The 24184-nt window shown below is 44.9% G+C and overlaps 1 protein-coding gene across 2 annotated transcripts in view; it reads right to left on the bottom strand.

Annotated features, from left to right (window-relative positions):
- COL5A1 (collagen type V alpha 1 chain) overlaps nt 1-24184 on the bottom strand; it is a 171880-nt gene that overhangs the window by 113458 nt on the left and 34238 nt on the right. For both annotated transcript variants that reach the window (XM_053374941.1, XM_053374940.1), the window contains exons 2-4: nt 19084-19251; nt 16450-16663; nt 15088-15250 (exon numbers count right to left, since the gene is read on the bottom strand). In XM_053374941.1, coding sequence (XP_053230916.1) covers nt 15088-15250; nt 16450-16663; nt 19084-19251 — 545 coding nt within the window. The remainder of the gene's footprint in view (nt 1-15087; nt 15251-16449; nt 16664-19083; nt 19252-24184) is intronic.

Genomic DNA, 24184 nt, shown 5'->3' with positions numbered 1-24184 from the left:
GCATTTTCCTCTCTCTCGCCTCGAATGGAGCAAGGCATTCTGGGCTCCTGTTCCAAAACCCTGGCTGATTGAAAACACATGGAGAAAAGCCACAGAATCCAAAACAGCTAGGGCATGTGTGTGTGTATGTGCGTGTGTTGTTATTTAAGCGGTGTGACTTTTCATTCAAATTTCACCACATTCCAGTCAACATTTTCTTCCTCTGCTGGAAAGACTTTTAACATGAGCTAGCAGGGATTGCTGTTATTGTTACAATGATGGTGTCTGGAGAGCACTGGGTGCACCTAGCTCAGTACAGTGGTACCTCTGGATGTGAACAGGATCCGTTCCGGAGCCCCATTCGCATACTGAGTAGAACGTAACACACAACTGCGCATGCGCGGGTCGCACTTCGCCGCTTCCGCGCATGACGTCATTTTGAGTGTCTGCGCATGCGCGAGTGGCGAAACCTGGAAGTAACATGCTCCATTACTTCTGGGTCGCCACGGAGCACAATCCGAAAATACTTAACCTGAAGCTACTTCAACTCAAGGTATGACTGTATTGTCAACGATGACTGGCAGCAGCTTTCCAGGGTTTCAGACAGGAGACCATCCCAGCCCTACCTGGAGATGCCAGTGGGAAATTGGACCTGGGGCCTTTTGCATGCAAAATAATAATAATAATAATAATAATAATAATAATAATAATAATATGCTCTACCACTGAGCTACAGCCCTTCCCAGAAAAATAAATACGACTCTAGTCCTCATGGCTCTGAAATAAGGACAGATTTAAATAGCAATGTAAGAAGCTGCCTTATCTCAAGTCGGATGCTTGGTCTATCTAGCTTGCTCTACTTTGATTGGCAGTCACTCTCCAGGGTTTCTGGCAGTGGGGTACTCTCCTAGCCCTTTCTGGAGATTCTGGAACTTGAACCTGGGTGCCTACATGCAAAGTAGGTACTCTGCCACCCAGCTGCTTCCCCTGAAACAAAGTAAGATAGTAGTTCTCATAGTTCTGAATCAAGGACTGAATTAAATAAGAACATAGAAAGCTGCCTTAGAACTGAACCAGACTAATGACCAGGTGTCAAGAGGACTAAAGATCAGTACCAGAGACACTAGACCACAAGTAGACCTTGACTCTCAAGCTGAATCAGGCAAAATAGCAGTGCAATTTTAAAAAAAAAAGCAGAAGGGGGAAAAAAATCAGATACCAAAATAGTCCATCCTAAACAGCCCATCCTAATATTTTCCAGTCAGAGGGAGGAGCCCCAGATGATTGCCAGGAAAACAGCTCAGGAAATTTCTACACTGCATGCACACTTAGAGTATGTTTGGGTGCAACATATTTCTAAATTCGTCGAATCAGGAACTCAAAAAGCAAATTAGTGACTTCCAATGAAATCATCACAATCTAAGAGCAACCCAAACGATCAAGGGAATGGATTTTTCAGTTTGGAGAAAAGGTGAGTAAGACGCAACATGACAGAAGTTTATAAAATGATGCAATGCGTGGCATGGAGAAAGTCGAGGGGAAAGTTTTGCTCCCTCTCTCATATTACTAGAACTGGCAGACATCCAACAATGTTGACTGCAGGAAGATTCAGAACAGATTAAAAAAAAAGCCTTCTTCAAGCAATGCATAGTGAACCTATGGAACTCCCTCCCACAGGAGGCAGTGATGGCCAACAACTTAGATGGCTTTCAAAGAGGACTGGGCAAATTCATGGAGGAGAGGGCTAACGAGGGCTGTTAGCCAGGATGGCTGTGCTCTGCCTCCATGGTGGGAGGCAGCAATATTTCTGAATACCTGTTACTGGAAACTGCAAGAGGAGAGAACATTCCACTGAGGCATCTGGTTGGCCACTGGGAGAACAGGATGCTGGACCCAATGGGCCACTGGCCTGATCTAGCAGTCTCTTCTTTCATTCTTACATTATTTCTGAATAATCATGTATTTATTCATGGAGGATAAGGCTAGCAATGGCTGCTAGTCACAATGGCCATGCTCTGCCTCCACAACTAGAGACAGTCATGGTGAGGCTAGTAGCCATTGATAGCCCTCTCCTCCTCCATGAATTTGTCCAATCTTTTTTAAAACCCATCTAGGTTGGTGTGCAGGGACACAGGTGGCGCTGTAGGTTAAACCACAGAGCCTAGGACTTGCCAATCAGAAGGTCAGTGGTTCGAATCCCCACAACGGAGTGAGCTCCTGTTGCTCGGTCCCTGCTCCTGCCAACCTAGCAGTTCGAAAGCACACCAAAAAGTGCAAGTAGATAAATAGGTACCGCTCTGGCAGGAAGGTAAACGGCGTTTCCGTGCGCTGCTCTGGTTCACCAGAAGCGGCTTAGTCATGCTGGCCACATGACCCAGAAGCTGTACACCGGCTCCCTCGGCCAATAAAGCGAGATGAGCGTCGCAACCCCAGAGTCAGCCACAACTGGACCTAATGGTCAGGGGTCCCTTTACCTTTTTAGGTTGGTGTGCATCACTGCCTCCTGTGGGAGTGAGTTCCATAGCTGCATAACTAAGAACTTTCTTTTATGTGCCCTGACTTCAGCTGAGTGGTTGAGAGCCAGGAAGGGGTGGAACCTTCTCTGTATGATGCTGGAGCAATGTCCCCATTCCCATCTCAAAGCTGTAGTCTTCCTGACTCAGGGAGAAACACACACGGTTTTGTTTGAAAGGGTTTCATCTCCTGAAGTGGATCCAGTAGGAGACTGTGTGCCAGGGAGAAAACCATCCATCTGGCAGGAGATGGATTTTCCATGTTCTTGGAGCCGGTTCGTTTGCACAACAGACACAGGCAGAGAGGTAAAACGAGACACAGCCTTCTCTCCAAAAAGCCTGTGGAACTCATTAGGAACACACTCTTACAGGCCCCCATCCTGTCCCTTGAGTGATGATGCACTTAATGCTTCCCATCTACTCTGAAATCTGCCTCACTCCAAGGAGGACTAGGCATGTCTCTCTTAGGATGGAGACTAAATGGGGATTCCAATTAGCCAATCCATGGAGGTGTCCATTTTGATTATTTTGGGAGTGTTCCTTGGGAGGACAGCTGTTCATAGTACTTAGGAACCTGTCTTACACTCTTTCAGAACACTGATCAGTATTCTGTGCACTGACAGGTAGCATTGGATCTCCAGGGTTCCAGGCAGGGATTTTTTCCCCCAGGCCTACCTGGAGATGCCATCAAGAACCCGGGCTCATCTGAATGCAAAGCACATGCTCCACTACTGAGCTGTGGCCCTTTCCCTAAAACTAAAGTAAGATCCTAGTCCACATGGTTCTTTCAAATGGAGACTAAACAAATCTCACTCCATTCCGTGCCTATTTCTATGGTGACAGAGATGCCCTTTACTGTCACAAGAACAGGTAATTTTGTGCAGAGGGAAGAACAGAGAGAGGCTAATCAAGCCTATGAATCATGAATTATGATTCATGATTTTCGATTCATGATATTTATGAATTATGAATTACAAATCACGATTCATGATTTAGGATTCATGATATTTATGAATTAAGATTCATGATATTTATGAATTATGAATTACAAATCACGATTCATGATTTAGGATTCATGATATTTATGAATTGAGATTCATGATTTAGGATTCATGATATTTATGAATTATGAATTAAGATTTATGATTTAGTATTCATGATATTTATGAATTATGAATTATGAATTATGATTCATGATATTTATGAATTATGAATTATGAATTATGATTCATGATATTTATGAATTATGAATTATAAATCATGAATTATGAATCATGATTTACAATTACTGATATTTATGAGTTATGAATTCTTTTATGACTTATGATTCATGATATTTATGAATTAAGAATTAAGAATTATGAATTGTGGTTTATTTATGGTACCTGATTCCTGATTCCTGAATCATGGTATCTATGATATTTATGATATGCATGATTTATAATTTATAAATTATGAATTGTGAATTGTTTTTTATGAATTATGAGTAATGATTTATGAATTACTTTTTATGAATTACCTTTTATGAATCATGATTTATGAATTATGATTAATGATATAATAAACCACAGGTCCTAGGGCTTGCCAATCAGAAAGTTGGCGGTTTGAATCCCTGCGACGGTGTGCGCTCCCCTTGCTTGGTCCCTGATCCTGCCAACCTAGCAGTTCGAAAGCACATCAAAGTGCAAGTAGATAAATAGGTACCACTCCGGCGGTTTTGCCAGCAGGTACCACTGCTCTGGTTTTGCCAGAAGCAGCTTAGTCATGCTGGCCACATGACCCGGAAGCTGTACGCCGGCTCCCTCGGCCTACAGAGCGAGATAAGCACGCAACCCCAGAGTCGTCCGCAACTGGACCTAACGGTCAAGAGTACCTTTATCTTTACCTACCCTGCATATCTGACTGGGCTCCTCCTTACAGTTGGTTGGGGTGTATGTGAGCAGGAGGGCTTGCCTTATCTTTGGGGTGAGGGTAAATTCCACTAATTTCTGGTGTGTGTGGAAGTATATAATCCTGGTGGTGGCACAGGAATTCAACCTCCTCCAAGATCCTGTATTTGCTACTACTACAAGCTGTGGCTAATTTTCAACCATCAGCTCAAAGAGAACAATGACACACCTCAACGGTGTTTCAATCTCAGGAGCATAATAGAAGGGAAAAATTGGATGCTCCCACAGGCCAGTGGGAAACAGCTTACTATGTTTCAATATATGCTGTGAGTCACCCAGAGTGGCTTTGAAAATCCAACCAAATTGGTGGGTATTATTATTACTAATAATTCCACTCCCCACCAAAGTGGATGGTTTCTACATTTCTTAAAGACATAAGAAGAGCCTGTTGGATCAGGCCAACGGTCCATCTAGTCCAGCCTCTCACAGTAGCTAACCAGATGCCCCAATGGGAAGCCCCCAAGCAGGATTCAAGCACAAGAGCCACTCTCCTCTCCACCTGCTCGTGGTTTTCAGCGATATCATCATGCTCATTTATTGTCAAGCATTAAATATTAGAAGCAACTCTGGAATACAGTGGTACCTTGGTTGTCAAACTTAATCCGTTCCGGAAGTCCTTTCGACTCCCAGAACCATTCGAAAACCAAGGTGTGGCTTCCAATTGGCTTCAGGAGCTTCCTGCACTCAATCGGAAGCCATGGAAGCCATTTTGGACATTCGGCTTCCGAAAAGCATTTGAAAACCGGAACACTCACTTCCGGGTTTGCAGCATTCGGAAGCCGATTTGTTTGGGAGCCAAGCCGTTCGGCAACCAAGGTACCACTGTATACATACATACATACATACATACATACAGTGCACCTTTGGTTGGATGGACAGTATTAGTATCAAAATACATTAGAATGTTGCTATCTCTGGAAACAATTGTATCAGTTGGAAAGCTATGCAATACAACGTCTAATAAAAAAAAGATTTGACCCATTTTCCCATGGTAAATTGACTTTATGGGGAAACCCAACTTTCAAAATTGGAGAAAAGATGGTGCTTGGATCAACTGATGCATGATGAAGATGAATTTTTAATGTACGCTGTGTTAAGAGCTAAATATCAGCTATAGTATGCAACCCAATGGCAATATCTACAGCTACAACATTTCTTAACAACTTTGTTCAGCTTCTGAGACATCTGAGATACTAGAATGACTGGTTAAATCCTTTAAAACTAAAAAAACCCCACCCCATGATTACTTGTTATAGATATTTATTATCAATAAATCAATTTGATATGCAGATGTTATGGAAGGAATGGAACTAATGTTCCTATATTGCCTAGTGTTTAAACTTCTATAACAAAAGTGTCCTTAAATTATGACTTATACAACAGAAAACAATATTTCAGATTTATTGGACTCCACTACGTTTGTATAGGAAAGGATTGTCTCAGGGAAGTGGTGTGGGGGAGCAGAGAAGCTGTTTGTTTCACAGGCGGGAAAAGAGGGAATATGAGCATCCAAAGAGGCAGCACCATGGTAAGGTTATAATTTCCATGGAACAAATTACACCCTTGCTCTCTCATTATCCATCAGGGAAACCTAACCTCCAAAACGCAGCCACAAGCCAAAAGACTGATGGTGAGCTGTGCTTCATGTTATCCATCCCCTGTAATGAGCCAATGCATGGACTGCTCTCCACTGGTTGCCAAAGGGGCTCTGCTCTGCCAGCACTGGTGTCGTGCTCAAATCCATCCTCCGGTTTCTCAAACATTTGCATCCTGAGAAAAGAGTTCCTCTTTCCCTGTCTCATTGGGAAATGCAAGAGGAGGGAACCAAGAACGACTCGTTTTGTTCCTCCATTTGCTTTTAGTCTATTAAAATTCTGTTTGCATTCCATAATAACTTTGGCCTGCTTTAAAAAAAATCTTAGTTGGTTTTAGGTGAGAGGATTGGACTAGGATACTCAGATCCTCTTCTGCTACCTGTTAAGTAAAATTATGTGGGGCATGGAGAAAGTGGATAGAGTGGACCTCTCCTAACCCATGGACATCCAATGCAGCTGAATGCATTCAGGGCACATTAAAAAGTCCTTCTTCACGCAGTGCATAGTCAAAGTATGGAACTACCTCCCACAGGAGGCAGTGATGTCCACCAACCTAGACAGCTTTAAAAGAGGATTAGACGAATTCATAGAGGAGGAGAAGGCTACTAGCCATGATGGCTATGCTCTGCTGCCACAATTGGAGGCAGCAATGCTTCTGGGTCCCAGTTGCTGGAAACTACAGGAGGAGAGAGGGTTGCTCTTGCGCTTAGGTCCTGCTTGCAGGTTGACCATAGGCATCTGCTTAGCAACAGGCTATTGGAATAGATAGGCCACTGGCCTGATCCAGGAGGCTATTCTTACATTCTTGTGTTCTCAGTTTTGGTGTTTTCATCCAAATGCCCGACAACAGCCTCTCCCAACACAAAAGCGCGCACACACTCAGTGCTGCTGCCCTTGTGAGCTTCCTCACACTGTCCTCTGGTGAGAGCATAAAAAGCTACCATGGCTTTACCAGGAGATGCTAGGGATTGAACCCTGGACCTTTCTGTGTGTATAGCAGATGCTCTGCCACTAAGCTACATCCTTCAAAATTAGCGCAGGCTTCTCATCCTCATACGTCTGTATAAATGGGCAGTGATTTAAAGAGAAATCGAGGAAGCTGCCTTATTTTGAACCAGAACTTTGGTCCACCTAGCTTAGCTTTGTCAACACAGGGCTGCAGCTCTCCAAGGTTTTGTACAGGGATATTCCCAGACTCACCTGAAAATGCCAAAGATTGAACCCATGATTGTTCTGGCCCACCCCTGGATTCTTGCCAAGCTGCAGAGGCATGAGGGAAGAGCAAGCATTTATATATTGCATTTATGCCCCCCCCTTTTCCTGCAAGGAGCTCAAGGTGGTGTACATGGCTCTCCTCTTCCCCATTTTATCCTCACAACAACCCTGTGACACACACTAGACTGAGAGAAAATGACTGGCACATGGTCACACACAGTGAGCTTTATGGCCAAGTGAGGATTTGAACCCTGGCCTCTCTAAAGGTCCTAGTCAGACATTCCAACTACTACACTCTGGATTTTTCTCCATCTCCCTATTGCTAACCATTACACTTGTCACTACATCACCAGGCAGCTACCAGAGGAGGCTTCTGAGCCTTCCTGGGTGCCACAAAATCCCAATTCCTTACGAGTCTGCCCTCAACTGGAGTAGCTGACAATTTTTTCTTGAAGTGACAGCATTGCTTGGAGTCAGCGCAAGGCCGTCTCGACGCAATCATAAACTTTTCCAGAGGTAGAACCTCAGATAGATGACAACATTCATTTTTTTCCAATAGGCAAAACTTACGACTCGCCACCTACACACACACACACAGAACATCCTGGTGATTTGATCCAGATGCTCAAAGTGACTGCCTGTTCCAGGAGAAAATAAGACCCTTCTTTCTTTAAAAAAAGAAAAATAACAATAACAATAGGGGGAGCTAAACCAAAGCAAAACCCCAATGATGAAAACCATAAATTACACCCCGAGCTTGTGGAGAAGAACCGTCCATTTCCCTGTAATGTAATGAGTGCCAGAATAAATGCTGGCGCTCGCTGTTTTAGTTTTTCCATCGCTCCATGTGATGTACTAGAGGCTTAAAAAAAGAGAGAGACTTCCTTAAAGGGCTTTGCAGGAAGAAAAGTGAAATCACTGTTGGCCGAAGTGGTCCAACACAAAGCCAAGGTCATAAATTTACTCCCTCTGGCAGCTAACTCAAGTGGGATGGGGGAGGAATAGCTCAAGTAGGTGTCTGGATCTCAACTCAACAGAGGGATGGAGGATGCCCCATTTCAGAGCACCAGCCTCACTGCCAAATTACAGCGATTGTTCCAAAACAGTGAGCTGGGAGAGGGAGAGTTGCCACCAGGCTGCAGAAACAAATGAAATGGATCATTCAAACACAGCTGTGAACCCAAAGCAGGCACCTGCAAAGAGGAGGCTTCCTTCCACATCTATTTATGATGTCCTACCCTGGCTGTGCCCACTCTTTCAGCACATTGGGGAAGGGTAGTTCTGCTGGCATGTTCTCCTAGTTTCCCCAACAACCTTGTCAACACAGCCAGTGTGGTGTAATGGTTTGTTTGTTTGCTTGCTTGTTTTATTTCTCTGCCACCCTTCATTCAAAGAACACAGGGCGGTTTACAATATGAACACACCCACCCACACCACCCTGTAATAACAAACAAAAACAATACCCCCCACCACACAGTTTAAAAGGGCATAAATGGTTTAATTAGCCAAAGGCCTGGGAAAAGAGGAACTGTCAAGTGTTGGATTAGGACCTAGGAGACCAGGGTTCGTATTCCCACATTTGGCCATGAAGCAGACTTTGGACCAGTTGCTCACTCTTGGTCTAACCTACCTTGCAGGGTTGTTTTGGGGAATTAAAAGGCTCAGAACTATGCAAACTACCTTGAGCTCTATGGAGAAAAAGGAGGCAGGGATGGCCACTAACTTGGGTGACTTACAGAAGGACTGAACAAATTTGTGGAGGATAAGGCTATCAATGTCTACTAGCCACTATGACTACAATCTGCTTCCACAATTGGAAGTAGCAATGCTTCTGAATACTAGTTGCTGGAAAACAAAGGAGGGGAAGGGAAGCATCCTGCACTGGGATGCTGCTCATCTTAACCCACCTCACAGGGTTGTTGTGGGGATTAAATGGGGAAATGGAGCTCCTTGGGAAAGGGTGGGAAATAAACGTAATGAATAAATAAATCTGGTCAGCCACTGCAAGGACAGGGTGCTGGATTACATGGGCTACTACCAACCTGAACCAGCAAAAAGGATCTTTTTATGTTCTTGTGGAACCTCCAAGGCCAAAAGCAGTCTATCCAGAATCCTAGATTCTGTGTGGTATTTGGCAGCTGTGAGGACAGAATGTTGCCCTAGATGGGCCATTGGCCTGATCCAGCATCCTGTTCTCATGTTCTTTGGGGCATGTGGACAAACACAGATGTGGCTTCCCTAAATCTACTGAGACTGTGTGTGTGTGTGTGTGTGTAAGCCAGACATTGACACTGAAATCACCCGTGCAAGGTGTGAATTCCACCGCTGAGATAGAACAACCCCTTCCTGACTCCGACAGCTTAGACTTTTCAGTTATCTGCTTGCAGTGTGTAATGCGGAGATGAGGCTTCAAGAGCATTTTATGATCTCTCTTAATGAGCTCAGAGCGTCTCTCCTAGACTGGTTCAGGCTGAGCGATCCCATTCAGTCTGATAATGACACATTAATCTGACAGGCGGATGAGTCCAAATAATCCCTGCTATAAACCCATTAAACTATGACAGATGGCAAAAAGGGTGGTGCATTGGGTGAGAATAGAAGCTTGTGAACAGGGACAATGAAACGGGGGATTATTGACTTTAGCCATAATTGTGGGTTTTATAAAGTCAACCATCTCCTCCCTCCCTTGATATAATATCTGAAGAATTGGCAGAATTGCAGCTGGGAGATGGGGTGTGGGCAGATAGAGGATTTCAACAAGACACACCCAGTGCATGGCAACTGGGAAAAAGAAAATTCCTTGCTAAGGATCATTAGAAAAGGAATCCAAAAATAAAACAACTGTGATTCCTGCATTGCAGGGGGGTTGGACTAGATGACCACTGGGATCCCTTCCAACTCTTCAGTTCTATAATTCTATGGTCTCAGAAGTCCACTTACCTTTCATAGTTGGATGTCATTGCAGCCTGACCATGCCCACATCTGCAAGCTGGGAAGGTTGTCTAGGTGGATTTGCCTGCCCAAAGATTGGCCAATTGCAGGCAAGTGTGAGGTGGAATTCCCCTTGGGGGCAGACCCAACCAACCGATAAATGCCACTTGGGTCTGCACCCAGGGGCAATAAATTGAGGCCTGACCAGGCCTCCTTCCCACTTCACCATAATCAGTTCTCCCACCCTCCCTTCACTTTTTCATAAGTTTCTTTCTGCAGACTAGACTTTGCTATGGCACTGTTGGCTGCCATATTCAGGGCCAGGTAGGAAGATTTCCACTTGGCAAATTGGCACCAGCCATTGGGTTTCCACCTACCTTGTAGCAACAGACCCCCCAAGTGTCCCTGCTTTCCAGGGAACAGTCCAAGATTTACAGAAACCATCCTAGCTTCTGATTTGATCCCGGAATGTCCTTTTCCTTAGGACGTCCCTATTTTCATCAGAGAAATGTTGAAGGGTATTGAGTTATGCAACCTCTGAGCCAAGGAGATAAGTAACTATAGAAGACACCTGAAGGCAGCCGTGTACAAGGAAGCTTTTAAATGTTTAATGTTTAATTATGTTTTTATATACATTGGAAGCTGCCCAGAATGGCTAGGGCAACACAGTCAGATAGGCAGATAAATAAAATTCCTATTCTTATTTTTATTATTTAGGATAAATGCAGCAATTGTCACAACTTTGTGAGGTTAAGCACTGGAGCTCAGAAGGTCGGAGGTTTCAATCCCCACGACAGGATGAGCTCCAGTTGCCCGGTCCCTGCTCCTGCCAACCTAGCAGTTCGAAAGCACGTCAAAGTGCAAGTAGATAAATAGGTACCGCTCTGGCGGGAAGGTAAACAGCGTTTCTGTGCGCTGCTCTGGTTCGCCAGAAGCGGCTTAGTCATGCTGGCCACATGACCTGGAAGCTGTACACTGGCTCCCTCAGCCAATAAAGCGAGATGAGCGCTGCAACCCCAGAGTCGGCCACGACTGGACCTAATGGTCAGGGGTACCTTTACCTTTAAGCCTAGTCTTGGTTCGAGGGAAGGTTGTAGCCTCTGCCTGGCCCTCCTTGGTTAAGGGTATCCTGGTAAAGGGATCCAGGAAGAGCTGCTTCTATCCGAATGCCCAGGTGGGAGCCAGGGCCATAGCACTTCTTCCAACTGGGACCCCTCAGATGTACCCCTATTTGATGTAGCTCATTAGGGCTCCCTCTAGTGGTAGTTCACCCTTAGATGCTCTCCCAGCAGAGGGGTTGGAGGGGATGGCTCCACCCTGTGCCTAAGCCAAACCATTCACATCTGTAATCAATAAAGTTGTGGCCTAATTTGAACCCATTCTACAGTGGTACCTCGGTTTAAGAACAGCCCTGTTTACGAACTACTCAGTTTACGAACTCCACAAAACCGGAAATAGTGTCCCGGTTTGAGAACTTTACCTCGGTCTAAGAACAGAATCTGAATGGCGGAAGGGCATCGGCAGTGGGAGGCCTCATTAGGGAAAGCGCGCCTCAGTTTAAGAATGATTTTGGTTTAAGAACGGACTTCCGGAACGGATTAAGTTTGTAAACCGAGGTACCACTGTCTATATCTTCTGTCTGGTCTGGTTATTTCATAATGAGGGAAACAACGGAGTCACAGGGCCTTGGCTCGCAAGGTGATGGACTCTCCCTCCTTGGGGTTTTTTAAGCAGGGGTCAATGGCCATCTGTCAGGGATTCTTTAGCTGGGATTCCTGAATTGCAGGAGGCTGAACTAGATGTGACCCTTGCAGTCCCTTCCAACTCCTCAGTCCTATGATTCTAAAGGAATCGTATTTACGCAAATCTAATGAGCCATCAAAATCTAATGCGGACATCCATTTTCACAACCTTGAAACTGAAAAAAAGTATTTGCTGGTGAATGCAAATGCGCCATCAAATCTAATGCACACCCTATTTTTGACGTGATTTGGCCAAGATACATTCGAGTAAATACCGTAATAAATATATTATACAAAGCAGTAGAGCTAGATAAGGGCAACCAAAGTGGTCTATAATCATAAAAACATAAGATGAGCCCCCATTCTCTATTGAGATCAGAGATGTCGAGTTCTGCTCAACGTTGCGGGGGGGCCGGTGAGACCCACCACCACCGCTGTGAGGCCCACTGAGGCTTGCCACCACTGCAAGGCCTGGTCAGGCCTGCTACCACCACAGCGAGGCCCTGTGAGGCCTACTGTTGTCACAGGCCCTGTAAGGCCTGCCACTCCTGTGTCCAGCAAGGCCCACTGCTGCTGCTACGAGGCCTGGCCCCTCAAGATTGCGGGGGCTCAGCCCCATTCCAACAGACTATGGTGGGGCTGAAGACACCTCAGACCTACAGAGTTGGTGCCAGTTGGAAAACTCTCTTCTCTCCATCAAGCCATTAGCGACAGGGTGGACAGATGAAGTTTTTATGACAGCCCAATGGACACAGAGCTTATTAATGCTATTATTATGACCCCTCCTGTCAAGCCAAAAGTTAGGCTGCTTATTTTAGATACTGGCCTGTCTGACAAAGCCCTCAGACAAAGGCTTCAGGAACTGTCATCTTAAAGCTATCCTGACACTAACAGGAAGGGGCCTATGAAGAACAGCAGGGGCTCCGTTGGTAGAGCATCTGTTTTGCAAGCAGAAAGCCCCAGGTTCAATCCTTTGAAACATCTTCCGCTAGGACTGAGAAAAGACTGGAACCCTGGAGAGTCCCTGCCAGTCAGTCCATTTGATGCTGTCCTTCCTTCAGAACTGCAAGAGATAGGAACTTTTTAGGGTTCAGCGGCGGAGCATCTTCTTAGCGTGCAGGTATGAGGATCAACCCTTACTATCTTCAAGTGGGGCTGGGGATCCTGGAAAGCCCCTGCCAGTCAGGTTCAATAATATTGCACCATCAATGGTCTGACGCAACAGAAGGCAACTTCCTGTGTTTCTAATGTAAACCCTGAATGAGTGAGCTAATGAGCTAAGGAGCACCGATCAGCAGAGAACGTAGGTGGCAGCTTGAGAGCTACCAACACATTTTTGTTGTTGTTGAATCCTCATTTCTAAGTGACATTTGGAATTACCAGCAAGGAAGAATTTCTGTTTCAAGTCCATTTCAGAAACTCCCTTGACTTACTCTTGCAAGTTATTGGTAGACTTTAAGTGCAGACCTGTTTCATATCTGGACTTCACCACTCTGGGGCTTAATATTAATGGAAAAATGCAAACATGTCCTAGAGAGTCAAACTAACAATGAAGCCACTACTGTTCATTCAACCTGGCACAGTTCTGTAATATATGCAACACTGATAGTACATGGTTATAGGCCTCTGAGGACATCTGGCAACTGAAATGACTTGCAAGTTAAATGCAATTAAATGGACATTTGGTGCTTTTGCAGGGTGGGGGTGGCATGGTTGAATACTGATTGCTGCTTCTTGTATAAATATGTGGAAATAATGAAATATTGGTTGTGGGGAGCCTCCATGCTCTCCCAGCTAGACCAGCAGGGCTTTTGTTTCATTGTGAACACACATTGACCAAAATAATGATAATGAATGAGTAAATGCTTGCAAGGTAGTTTCTGGGTGGTGGTGGGTGAAGCAATAAAATGTATATCTTTAAAAAGTGAGGAGGAGGTAAGGAAGGGGGGGGGAGAAGGAAAATATAGGTGTCTGGTTGATACTTAAGACCAGCCAGTTTGCAGGGAATAAGTCTAGCTTTTGGGACAGTGATGAAATCTGCCGCCTGCTGTCTGAATCAGCTGCCAAAACCAACCTTGGCTATTCAGCTACATGGTCATAAGCTTAAAAATGGTCCAATTTGGAGGATCTTGTTACAATATGATGGAAATCAGCACCAAAATACATTATCCTTTAATGGAATCTGCTTCCTCATTAGTCAGCTCAGCCAAAAGGTATGTTATTTTATTTTACTTTAAAAACAGCCACCATTATGGAACAAGTCTGCAACCATTCGTGGTTAGAAACATTCCAGATTTGTTTAGGGTGTCTATGTGTCCTGCTGAAATGATGTTGTTTTTGTTTATTGCTTTATAAAAAGAATGGCTTCTAAGTGCTCTACACACATGAAATTAGTTATAAAATTCATACATAATTAAATACTCCATAAAACAGTTCCATCAGGTCCTTACAGATCTTGCCCTACAATAATTCACAACAAGGAACTTTCTGTCACTGATATGCATGGTGAATGACAGCCTCTGGAAAAATACAAACCCTTCCACTCTGCCTGTTCTCTCTCTTATCAAGGCATCCTGGGTACATCTAGACTGGAGCTTCTTAGAGGCTTGTGGGAGAAAGCTGCATGCCATGAGCTACAGCGCACCATTACTGACACTTAAGGATCACGCCTTCCACTGGACAGATCCACATGGAATGCTTGCTTTTGTACACAACACACACCTTTCTGCTAATCACATGTGCTAGAAAACACATATACCTGATACTCTAGATAGCTATCCCTCCATCAGTAGTGCCCCCTTAGGTGGGGTGGGGTGGAGCTGCCCCCCACCCAACACAGGGGTTGTTATAGTTAACCTGGACAGGGCTAGGAAAATGCATTTCTGAATCATAAGCATCCTTCCAGATTTTGGTACCTCTCTCCCTCCTCATCCCTTTTTCCTCTCATGCCATTTCTTTTACAATATGTGCCTGAGTGCAGGGACTGTTGTGTTCTAACCATTTGTAATGTAAGCCACTCTGAAATACCCCCCCCCAATATTGGTGACGCCTCAATTTCTGATCTGGAACATTCTTCTCCAACAGAAAGAAAGCAGCCTCAATATTTTAACAACCTGAAATGCCATTCTGGCTTCTCAGTAGCTCTTTTCTTTCTCACGCTTACCTCAAATACTTCTTCATCCAAGATCCTTGTTCCAAACACAATAATGCCATTGACATCGATGATGGGATGGTCACTCCGGTCCAAAAACTTTGTAACCTTCTTTTTACAATCCAGTATCAAGGTAACGTTCTTCTTGTGGACACTGATAGCTATCCGATGCCACCTGGGAAATAAGAAGCCCCACCGGAACGTTAAATGGAGACTCCGAATCTTATTAAGACCCTGTTTCTCCAGGAGGACAACCTGTCAGAATGCCCACAGTCAATAAAAGACAAATTAATAGAGGACAAGGCTATCAATGGATAGAAGCTATGATGGAGGCTATGCTCTGCCTCCATGAACAATAATGCTTCTGAATGCCAGTTGCTGGAAAATGCAGAAGGGGAGAGCACTCCTTTGCTCAGGTCCTTCTTAAGAACAGAAGAAGAGCCTGCTGGATCAGGCCAATGGCCCATCTAGTCTAGCACCCTGTCCTCACAGTGGCCAACCAGATGCCCTCAACAGGAAACCTGCAAGCAGTTACCACGAGGGCACTCTCCCCTTCTGTGGTCTCCAGAAACTGGTATTTGGAAGTATGGCTGCCTCCAGCTGTGTAGGTAGAGCACAGATGTCACAACTAGTAGCCATTTACAGCCTCATCATCCATGAACTTGTCCAGTTCTGTTTTAAAGCTAGGTGTTTGGTAGACATCACCCCTTCGCGTGGCAGTGAGTTGCACAATTTAACTACATGCAGCATGAAGAATGGCTTTCTTTTATCTGTCCTGAATCTTCCAGCACTCAGCTTCATTGGATGCCCACAAATTCCAGTGTTATAAGAGAGGGAGAGACACTCTTCTCTCTCTGCTTTCTCCATGCCATGCATCATTTATAAACCTCTATCGTGTCTGCTCTTCATCACCTTTTCTCTAAACTTAAAAGCCACAAGCGCTTCAGCCCCACAAATGCTGCAGCCGCACAAATGCCGCAGCCTGTCTTCATAGGGAAGTCGCTCCATCCTCTTTTCTGAACCTTCTTCAACTCTACAATATCCTGGAGGCATCTCAGTGGTCATGGTTGGAGGCAATAATGCTTCTGAATAATACCAGTTGCTGAAAACCAGAGGAGGGGTGAATGCTCTTGTGCTCAGATCCTGCTTGTGGGTTTCATCCACAAGGTTGGCCACTGTAAGGACAGGATGATGGACTAGAAGGGTAATTGGCCTGATCCAGCGGGCTATTCTTAGGTACTTATTTGCTGCATTTGTTTTGGTTCAGGACATGGGGTGAAGAAATGACCCCTGGCTACGTCCTCTCCCATTTCTGTTTTCTTAGAAATCTTTGACACCCCTCTGTCTCACCCACCTGTTCCAAGCCAGACTTACTTGCCATCTGAGAGGTTGATGCCCCGGAAGAGAGGGTAGTCCTCAGGGCCTGGCTTCCCTGTGTGGTCCTCGTATAGGAATACGGGAGACCTCCCAATCTCCACACCAATCTGCTGTATGCCTTGCTCATTGTAGATAGACACCAAGAAGGACTGGCCCCCTTTCTTTGCTTTTACAGTGGTTAGGATCGAGAAGTCTTCAGGGAATGGAGAGGCTGGCATTGGAAAAGGGGGGCGGGAGAGAGAGTGGTTAATTCCCTGCAATGGAAGCATAACCCCCAAACCACAATATTGTAAGATTGGTGACAAAGGCCTCTTGCTTAGGCGGCCTTTTCAAAAAAGAAATGGGAATGAGACCAAATATCATAGAATGATAGAATTGTAGAGTTGGACCCAAAGCAATGAGTTCAAAATGTGCAGAGAAGGCAGTGTTCCTTGGGGGAAAGCTGTAATTCAGTGGTCGAGCACCTGCTTTGCACGCAGAAGGTCCCAGGTTCCATTCCCGGTATCACAAGCATGTAGGGTTGGGAGAGATCCCTGCCTGAAACCTTGGAAAGTCACTAGCTGTCAATGATAACAGTACAGTGGTACCTTGGGTTAAGTACTTAATTCGTTCCGGAGGTCTGTACTTAACCTGAAACTGTTCTTAACCTGAAGCGCCACTTTAGCTAATGGGGCCTCCTACTGCTGCTATGCCACTGGAGCACGATTTCTGTTCTCATCCTGAAGCAAAGTTCTTAACCCGAGGTAATATTTCGGTGTTAGCGGAGTCTGTAACCTGAAGCATATGTAACCCGAGGTACCACTGTACAGTGGTACCTCTGGTTAAGAACTTAATTCATTCTGGAGGTCTGTTCTTAACCTGAAACCGTTCTTAACCTGAGGTAACACTTTAGCTAATAGGGCCTCCCGCTGCCGCCGCAAAATTTCTGTTCTCATCCTGGGGCAAAGCTCTTAACCTGAGGTACTACTTCCAGGTTAGCGGAGTCTGTAACCCGAAGTGTTTGTAACCCAAGGTGTTTGTCTCCTGAGGTACCACTGTACTGAGCTACATGGAGCCATGTTCTGACTCAGCAGAAAGCAACTGCCTACATTGTATTTAATCCAGCTATTCATTCCAAACTACAAGGACCAGAACATTTTTTTAATGTGTGTGTGGGGGGAACCATAGCTCTCTGGAAGAGCACATACTCTGCATGCAGAAGGCCCCAGGTTCAATAGCAGGTAAGCCTCCAGGTAAGGCTTGGGAAAGACTCCCTCTCTGAGACCCTAGAGAGCCGCTGCCAGCCAGTGTAGACAGTGCTGAGCTATTTGGACCAATCTGCTAGCTTGATAGAAGGCAGCTTCCTATGTTCCTAGTTATTTCAGTCCTTTATTCTGTACCATGAGGACTAGAATCTTTATTTATTTTTAGAGAAAGGATCATAACCTCAGTGGTAGAGCACCTGTCTGGAATATGGAAAATGGTTAGCAGTCAGTATAGACAACTGAACTGGGAAGCCCAATGGCTTGACTTGGTGTGGCAGATTCTGGTGGCCCTATTTAATTCAGCCCATGCTTCAGAACTATGAGGACCAGAATATTATGATGTCCCTCAACTCTTCTGAGTTTTTGCATATTTTGGGGCAGAGCTTTGCAAAGCAGATTGACAAGAATTGGGTGACCACCTGTCAGGGATTCTTTGAGTCCCGCCTTGCAGGGGGTTGGACTAGACGACCTGTTGGAGGTTCTTCCAAGTCTACAATTCCATGATTCCATGAAGTCAAGCCCTGTGTACGAAACCCATCAATAAGCAAAAGTGCCTTGTTTAGACCTTGGATGTGTCAGTTGGCCAGCTGCCTAGGACTTTCTGAAACCGTTCATCCCTTTTCTTCTTTAATAACACACATCATCCCAATAACTAGATGTTACTCTAGCTCACAAGCAAGCAAATGATGGGATGCTAAAAGAAAGACAACAGAAGTAATTGCAGAGCATCTCCAAGGGAAATGGAGGTTGGGGGATTTGAATATCAAGGGTGTCGAGATGGGGAGATGAAGACAAAGCCACAGAACTCTTTCTACCCAAGCGCCCTCTGCCTCATAGCATATTTTGAGATAATTAGAAGGTTTTGTTCTCCTAAGCTGGTAGTTTTAGGGTCTTTGCATCCTGTTGCATTAGCCACTGCCAGCGTGGCAAAACATGGGGAGTGGGAAAACACTTATGGCGTTTTGTTTTGAAGAATTGCAACACTAACTCACAGAGAGAAGCCACCAAGACAGTTTTTGCACATGTATCTTAAAGGCTTTCAAATTCCCCAAATTTAAAAGTAACAATAGATTAAAAACCTCTCAGCTTCCTAGAGTTCTATTTGATAATAAAACAGCCTCCTCAGGCTCCTTTTTAAATTAGACCTTTTTCTCAGATCCATGAGGACTGGAATCTTGTTTTCTTTCTTTTTTAAAGGGAAGCTATAGCTTAGTGGCAGAGCATTTGCTGTGCATGCAGAAGGTCCAGGGTTCAATTCTCAATGTCATCTCCAGGTAGGGCAAGGAATGCCTTCTGTCTGAAACTTTGGAGAGCTGCTTCTGGTCAGAGTAGGTAGATGGATGCATGGTCTAACTGTGTATAACCTCAGAATAAAAACAGCTCTTACCAGGGTAGAGCTGCCTGGTTGGGGCACTCAGCTGTGCATCCTTGGTCACACGGTATGCCACATCCGCGCCTTTCGAAGACCTCCTGCTTGTGCAGAAACCTGTTGTTTTCGATATGCCATCGGGTAAGTTGTGAAAATCTAATACCTTCAAGAGATCTGCAGGTTCAGCTGTAAGGGGGGGGAAAGAAGAAGCACCGGGATTAAAAGGTGAAAAGAGATTGCCATTTGGTTATTCCACATGACCACATGCATGAAACAGAACAGCAACAAAAGCATCAAATAATTTATTTCCAAGGAAAAGAGAGAAAGGGTTGTATCCAAATAGGTTTTATCCAAATAAGAGTAGACCCACTGAAATTAAATGGACCTAAGTTAGCCATGCCCATCTGTTTCAGCTCCTCTGCTTTGAGTAGAACCAACATTATGAACATAAGAAGAGCCCTCCTGGATCATCTAGTGCACCATCCTGTTCTCACAGTGGCCATGCAGATGCCACAATAGGAAACTCTCAAACAGGACTCAAGCGCAAGCTAGTGGCCATCAATAGCCCTCTTCTCTATGAATTGGCCCAGTCCTCTTTAAAGCCATCCAATTTGGTGGCCATCACTGTCTCCCTGGGGGAACAAGATCCATAGTTTAACTCTGTGCTGTGTGAAGATGGACTTGCTTTTGTGTGTCCTGAATCTTCCAACATACATACACGATTTCTAGTGTTATGAGAGAGGGAGAAAAATGTTTCTCTGTCCAGTTTCTCAAGGCTGTGCATCATTTTACAAACATCTATCATGTCACCTCTTATTCTCCTTTTGGATACAACCCAAATCTAATGATCAGGTGAAATTTTAGAAGCAAGGTAAACGGGGCTAACTCAGTATAGTGAAGTGACTTCTTTATTTTGGCTGAGGAAAATAAATTCTCCTTCACGCTGACACTTTTCCTCAGGAACCTCAATATGTTGTAAGCTTTCCCTGGCCTTTAAATGCATTAAATATCCCAAACCCCAGTTGTTTCCATTCAACAGAAGAACAGTGTCCCCTCTTTTCAGCGACTTATTATATTCCCTATATAGTTTTCTGTAACAGTTTTCTTTTTAAAAAAGTTTTTGAAAACAAAAACTACCCCCCAAATTACAAATATTTGCATTTCTCTTTCTTTCTTTCTTTCTTTCTTTCTTTCTTTCTTTCTTTCTTTCTTTCTTCCTTCCTTCCCTCCCTCCCTTCCTTCCTTCCTTCCTTCCTTCAAATGTATCCATTTCTGTCAAACCTTGGGCTAATTAAACAATCTATGGCCTTTTAAACGGTGGGTAGGAGAGGAATTGTTTTATTTGTAACTATGTTATATATTCTTCTGTTTTTATAATTTAAACTGCCTAGTGTTCCTTAGATAAAGGATGATATACAAATTAAATATAAATATGAATAAATCTGAGTAATGTTTAAAAAAACCCACCCAAAGCGCTTTACAAAAAGAATACACAACCAATGTACCATGTCAGTGTAAACAACAATACCACTGATCTAGGGAAGAAGATTTAAGTGCCCATGCAGAGTTTTCTTTCTGAGATTGGAAAAAAAAGAGTGTCTGAGATTAAAAGAACGCCCCCCACCCCACCCCTCGACTTCCACTATCACTACAAAATTCATCTTGCAACGTGCCATGGGGAAAGTCAAAGGTGAGATTGTTGCAAGGATGCCCAATTGGGCAGCATTATGGCCTGCTTGACTTTGGTGGCTCAAAATAACAATACTCCCAGCAGATGGAAAGCTCATTTTCCCTACAGAGAGAGTGGTTTCTACAAGGTCCTGAAAGGGACTCCTCTCCTGAGCCAGAGGATGGCATGAAGGATGTGCCTTCTAGCCAGGAGAACCCAACTAACACATTCGAAGTTCTCACCTGCGGAAGTAACCCTGAACCAACTATGAGTCCTCCACCATGCTCTGCCAGGTCTGTAGGTTGTGGGTGGTTAACACCATCACCCCAGTAAGTGCGAGTGTGCAGCAGTTGTGAAAATTACAGATTCCGTGTTTGGGATCATTAGGAAAGGAACAAAATCTGCTGATCTATGGTGTGGACAATATACTGATATATCGTCCAAAACCAGTTTAAAGTCCATATGGTGATATCGGTTTCATGTTTTTTGACCTGGCAATATATCATGAATTATTATGTGTGTGTGCACCCTCTATGCAAAAATCACAATGTGGGAAAAACCGTGAAGGCAGGCAATGCTTCTCTTGATTCCTGCAGCCCCTGTTTACTCTGCCGGCTCCTGCAGGAGGCAGCAAATCACAAGAGCAGGCACTGGCACAAACCACGAAGCAGTAAAAACCATGAAGCCAGCCAATGCCTCTACATAGTTCCATCCTCATTTCAGAGCTTGTGATAGATCAGTATATCACGATGTTTAACTGGTGATATAACACTAGGTTGAAAACCAGGCATTGCCCAGCCCTAGTTGCAACATTCGGCACTTTTTAGTTTTGAAAACAGGCAAGGAAGAGGCAGCACGATAGAAGTTTATAAAATGATGCATGGCATGGAGAAAAAGGATAGAGAAAAGCTTTTCTCCCTCTCACATAACACAAGAACTTGTGGACATCCAGTGAAGCTGAATACTGGAGGATTAAAGACAGAGAAAGAAAGAACGTATTCGAACAGCACATAGTCGAACTATGGAACTGCCTTCTGCAGGAGGCAGTGATGGCCACCAACTTGGATGATTTTAAAAGAGGATTAGAATAATTCATGGAGGAAAGGACACCAATGCTTCTGAATACCAGTTGCTGGAAATGGTAGGTGGGGATAATTTGCTCTTGTGCTCGAATCCTACTTGCAGGTTTCCAACAGGCACCTGGTTGGCCACTGTAAGAACAGGGTGCTAGACTGGATGGACCAATGGTCTGATCCATTAGGCTCTTCTTATGTGCTTAAGTCTCAATGGGACTCAGGAACAGGCTTCCATAATATTCAGACCCCCCTGCCTCTTTCCTCTAGGTTTACTCTGTGGCCTGCTAACACAAGAAGGCGCATGAATTTTCATTGCCAGAGGGAAAATGACTAAAATATGATTTGGCTAATCACTAGCTGTAATATGCCTGAGGAAAAGACAAGAACAAAGGAAGGAAGAAGTGGGTATCTTGTTGGAAGTCTGCCATGGCGCATGCCTCTGCTCAACCGCTGATCAAAAGCAACTTTCCTTTTCTATGGATGCCACATGGTTTCCCTCCTAATGCCACCCTTGAAGATGGCACCTGCCTAATGCAAAGGCTTGTAGGGTGTGATAAAACAGGCTGTGCCAGGGCAGGCTTTACGTGATGCACTGCACATGGGGCTGCCTTTTGGCTCCATTCAGGAGCTGCATCCAGCACAGAATGTGGCAGCTAGGCTCTTAACCAGGAGAGCTTGCCAGGAGCATATTAATGACGGTGAAGGAGCAGCTGTGTTAGCTGCCAATTTGCTACTGAGCCAAGTTCAGGGTGCTTGCTCTGACATATATAGCCCCACTGAAATTAACAGATGGTGACTAATTTGGATCCATTAATGTCACTGGGTCTACTCTGAGTAGAACTTAGTTGGATATAAATATTAAATATCTGGTGGATCATCTGCTCCCACAGACACCTGCTGAGGTGGTACATTTGTGCAGAGAGACCCCCTTATCCATGCAGCATTAACTGAGCATTTGGGACACAGCCACACATGAGGGTCTTCTTGATGCTGGTGCCCCAGTGGTGGAATGCCACTGGCATTAGAGTAGCACTGGCCTGGATAGGTTTTCATAAGAACATAAGCAGAGCCTACTGGATCAGGTCACTGGTTCAACTAGCCATAAGAAGAGCCTGCAGGATCAGGCCAGATGCCCATCTAGTCCAGCATCCTCTTCTCACAGTGGTCAACTTGTGGGAAACTTGTGAACAGGATTTGAGCGCTTGAGCACTCTCCCCTCCTGTTCTTTCTAGCAATTGGTATTATTATTATTATTATTATTATTATTATTATTATTATTCCCTGCCCATCTGGCTGGGTTTCCCTACATTAACACATTAAAAACTTGCCTAAACAGGGCTGCCTTCAGATGTCTTCTAAAAGTCAGATAGTTCTTTATTTCCGTGACATCTGAAGGGAGGGTGTTCCACAGGGAGGGTGCCACTACTGAGAAGGCCCTCTGCCTGGTTCCCTGTAACCTCACTTCTCGCAGTGAGGGAATTACCAGAAGGCCCTCGGAGCTGCACCACAGTTGGGCCCTCTGGGCTGAATGATGGGGGTGGAGACGCTCCTTCAGGTATACTGGGCCGAGGCTGTTTAGGGCTGTAAAGGTCAACACCAGCACTTTGAATTGTGCTCGGAAACGTACTGGGAGCAAATGTAGGTTTTTCAGGTCTTGGCGGCCACTCCCAGTCACCAGTCTAGCTGCCACATTCTAAATTAGTTGTAGTTTCCGGGTCACCTTCAAAGGTAGCCCCACGTAGAGTACATTGCAGTAGTCCAAGTGGGAGATAACTAGAGCATGCACCACTCTGGTGAGACAGTCTGTGGGCAGGTAGGGTCTCAGCCTGTGTACCAGATGGAACTGGTAGATACCTGCCCTGGACACAGAATTGACCTGCGCCTCCATGGACAGCTGTGAGTCCAAATTGACTTCCAGGCTGCACACCTGGTCCTTCAGGGGCACAGTTACCCCATTCAGGACCAGGGAGTCCTCCACACCCGCCTGCCCTCTGTGCCCCCAAAACAGTACTTCTGTCTTGTCAGGATTCAACCTCAATCTGTTAGCCACCATCCATCCTCCAACCACCTCCAGGCACTCACACAGTATATTCACCACCTTCACTGGTTATGATTTAAAAGAGATACTGATGAACACCCAGCCCAAACCCCCTAATGATCTCTCTCAGCAGCTTCATATACATGTTAAAAAGCATGGGGGAGAGGACGGAACCCTGAGGCACCCCACAAGTGAGAGCCCAGGGGACTGAACACTCACCCCCCAACACCACTTTCTGAACATGGCCCAGGAGGAAGGAGCGGAACCTGGTGTAACAGTGCCCACAGCTCCAAGCCCCTCTAGACGGTCCAGAAGGATGTCGTGGTCGATGGTAAC

This window comes from Podarcis raffonei, chromosome Z (genome assembly GCF_027172205.1).
Source record: "Podarcis raffonei isolate rPodRaf1 chromosome Z, rPodRaf1.pri, whole genome shotgun sequence".
NCBI classification, from domain to species: Eukaryota; Metazoa; Chordata; class Lepidosauria; order Squamata; family Lacertidae; genus Podarcis; species Podarcis raffonei.
Note: the sequence above shows the minus strand (reverse complement) of the source record. Positions and strands in the feature narration are given on the sequence as shown.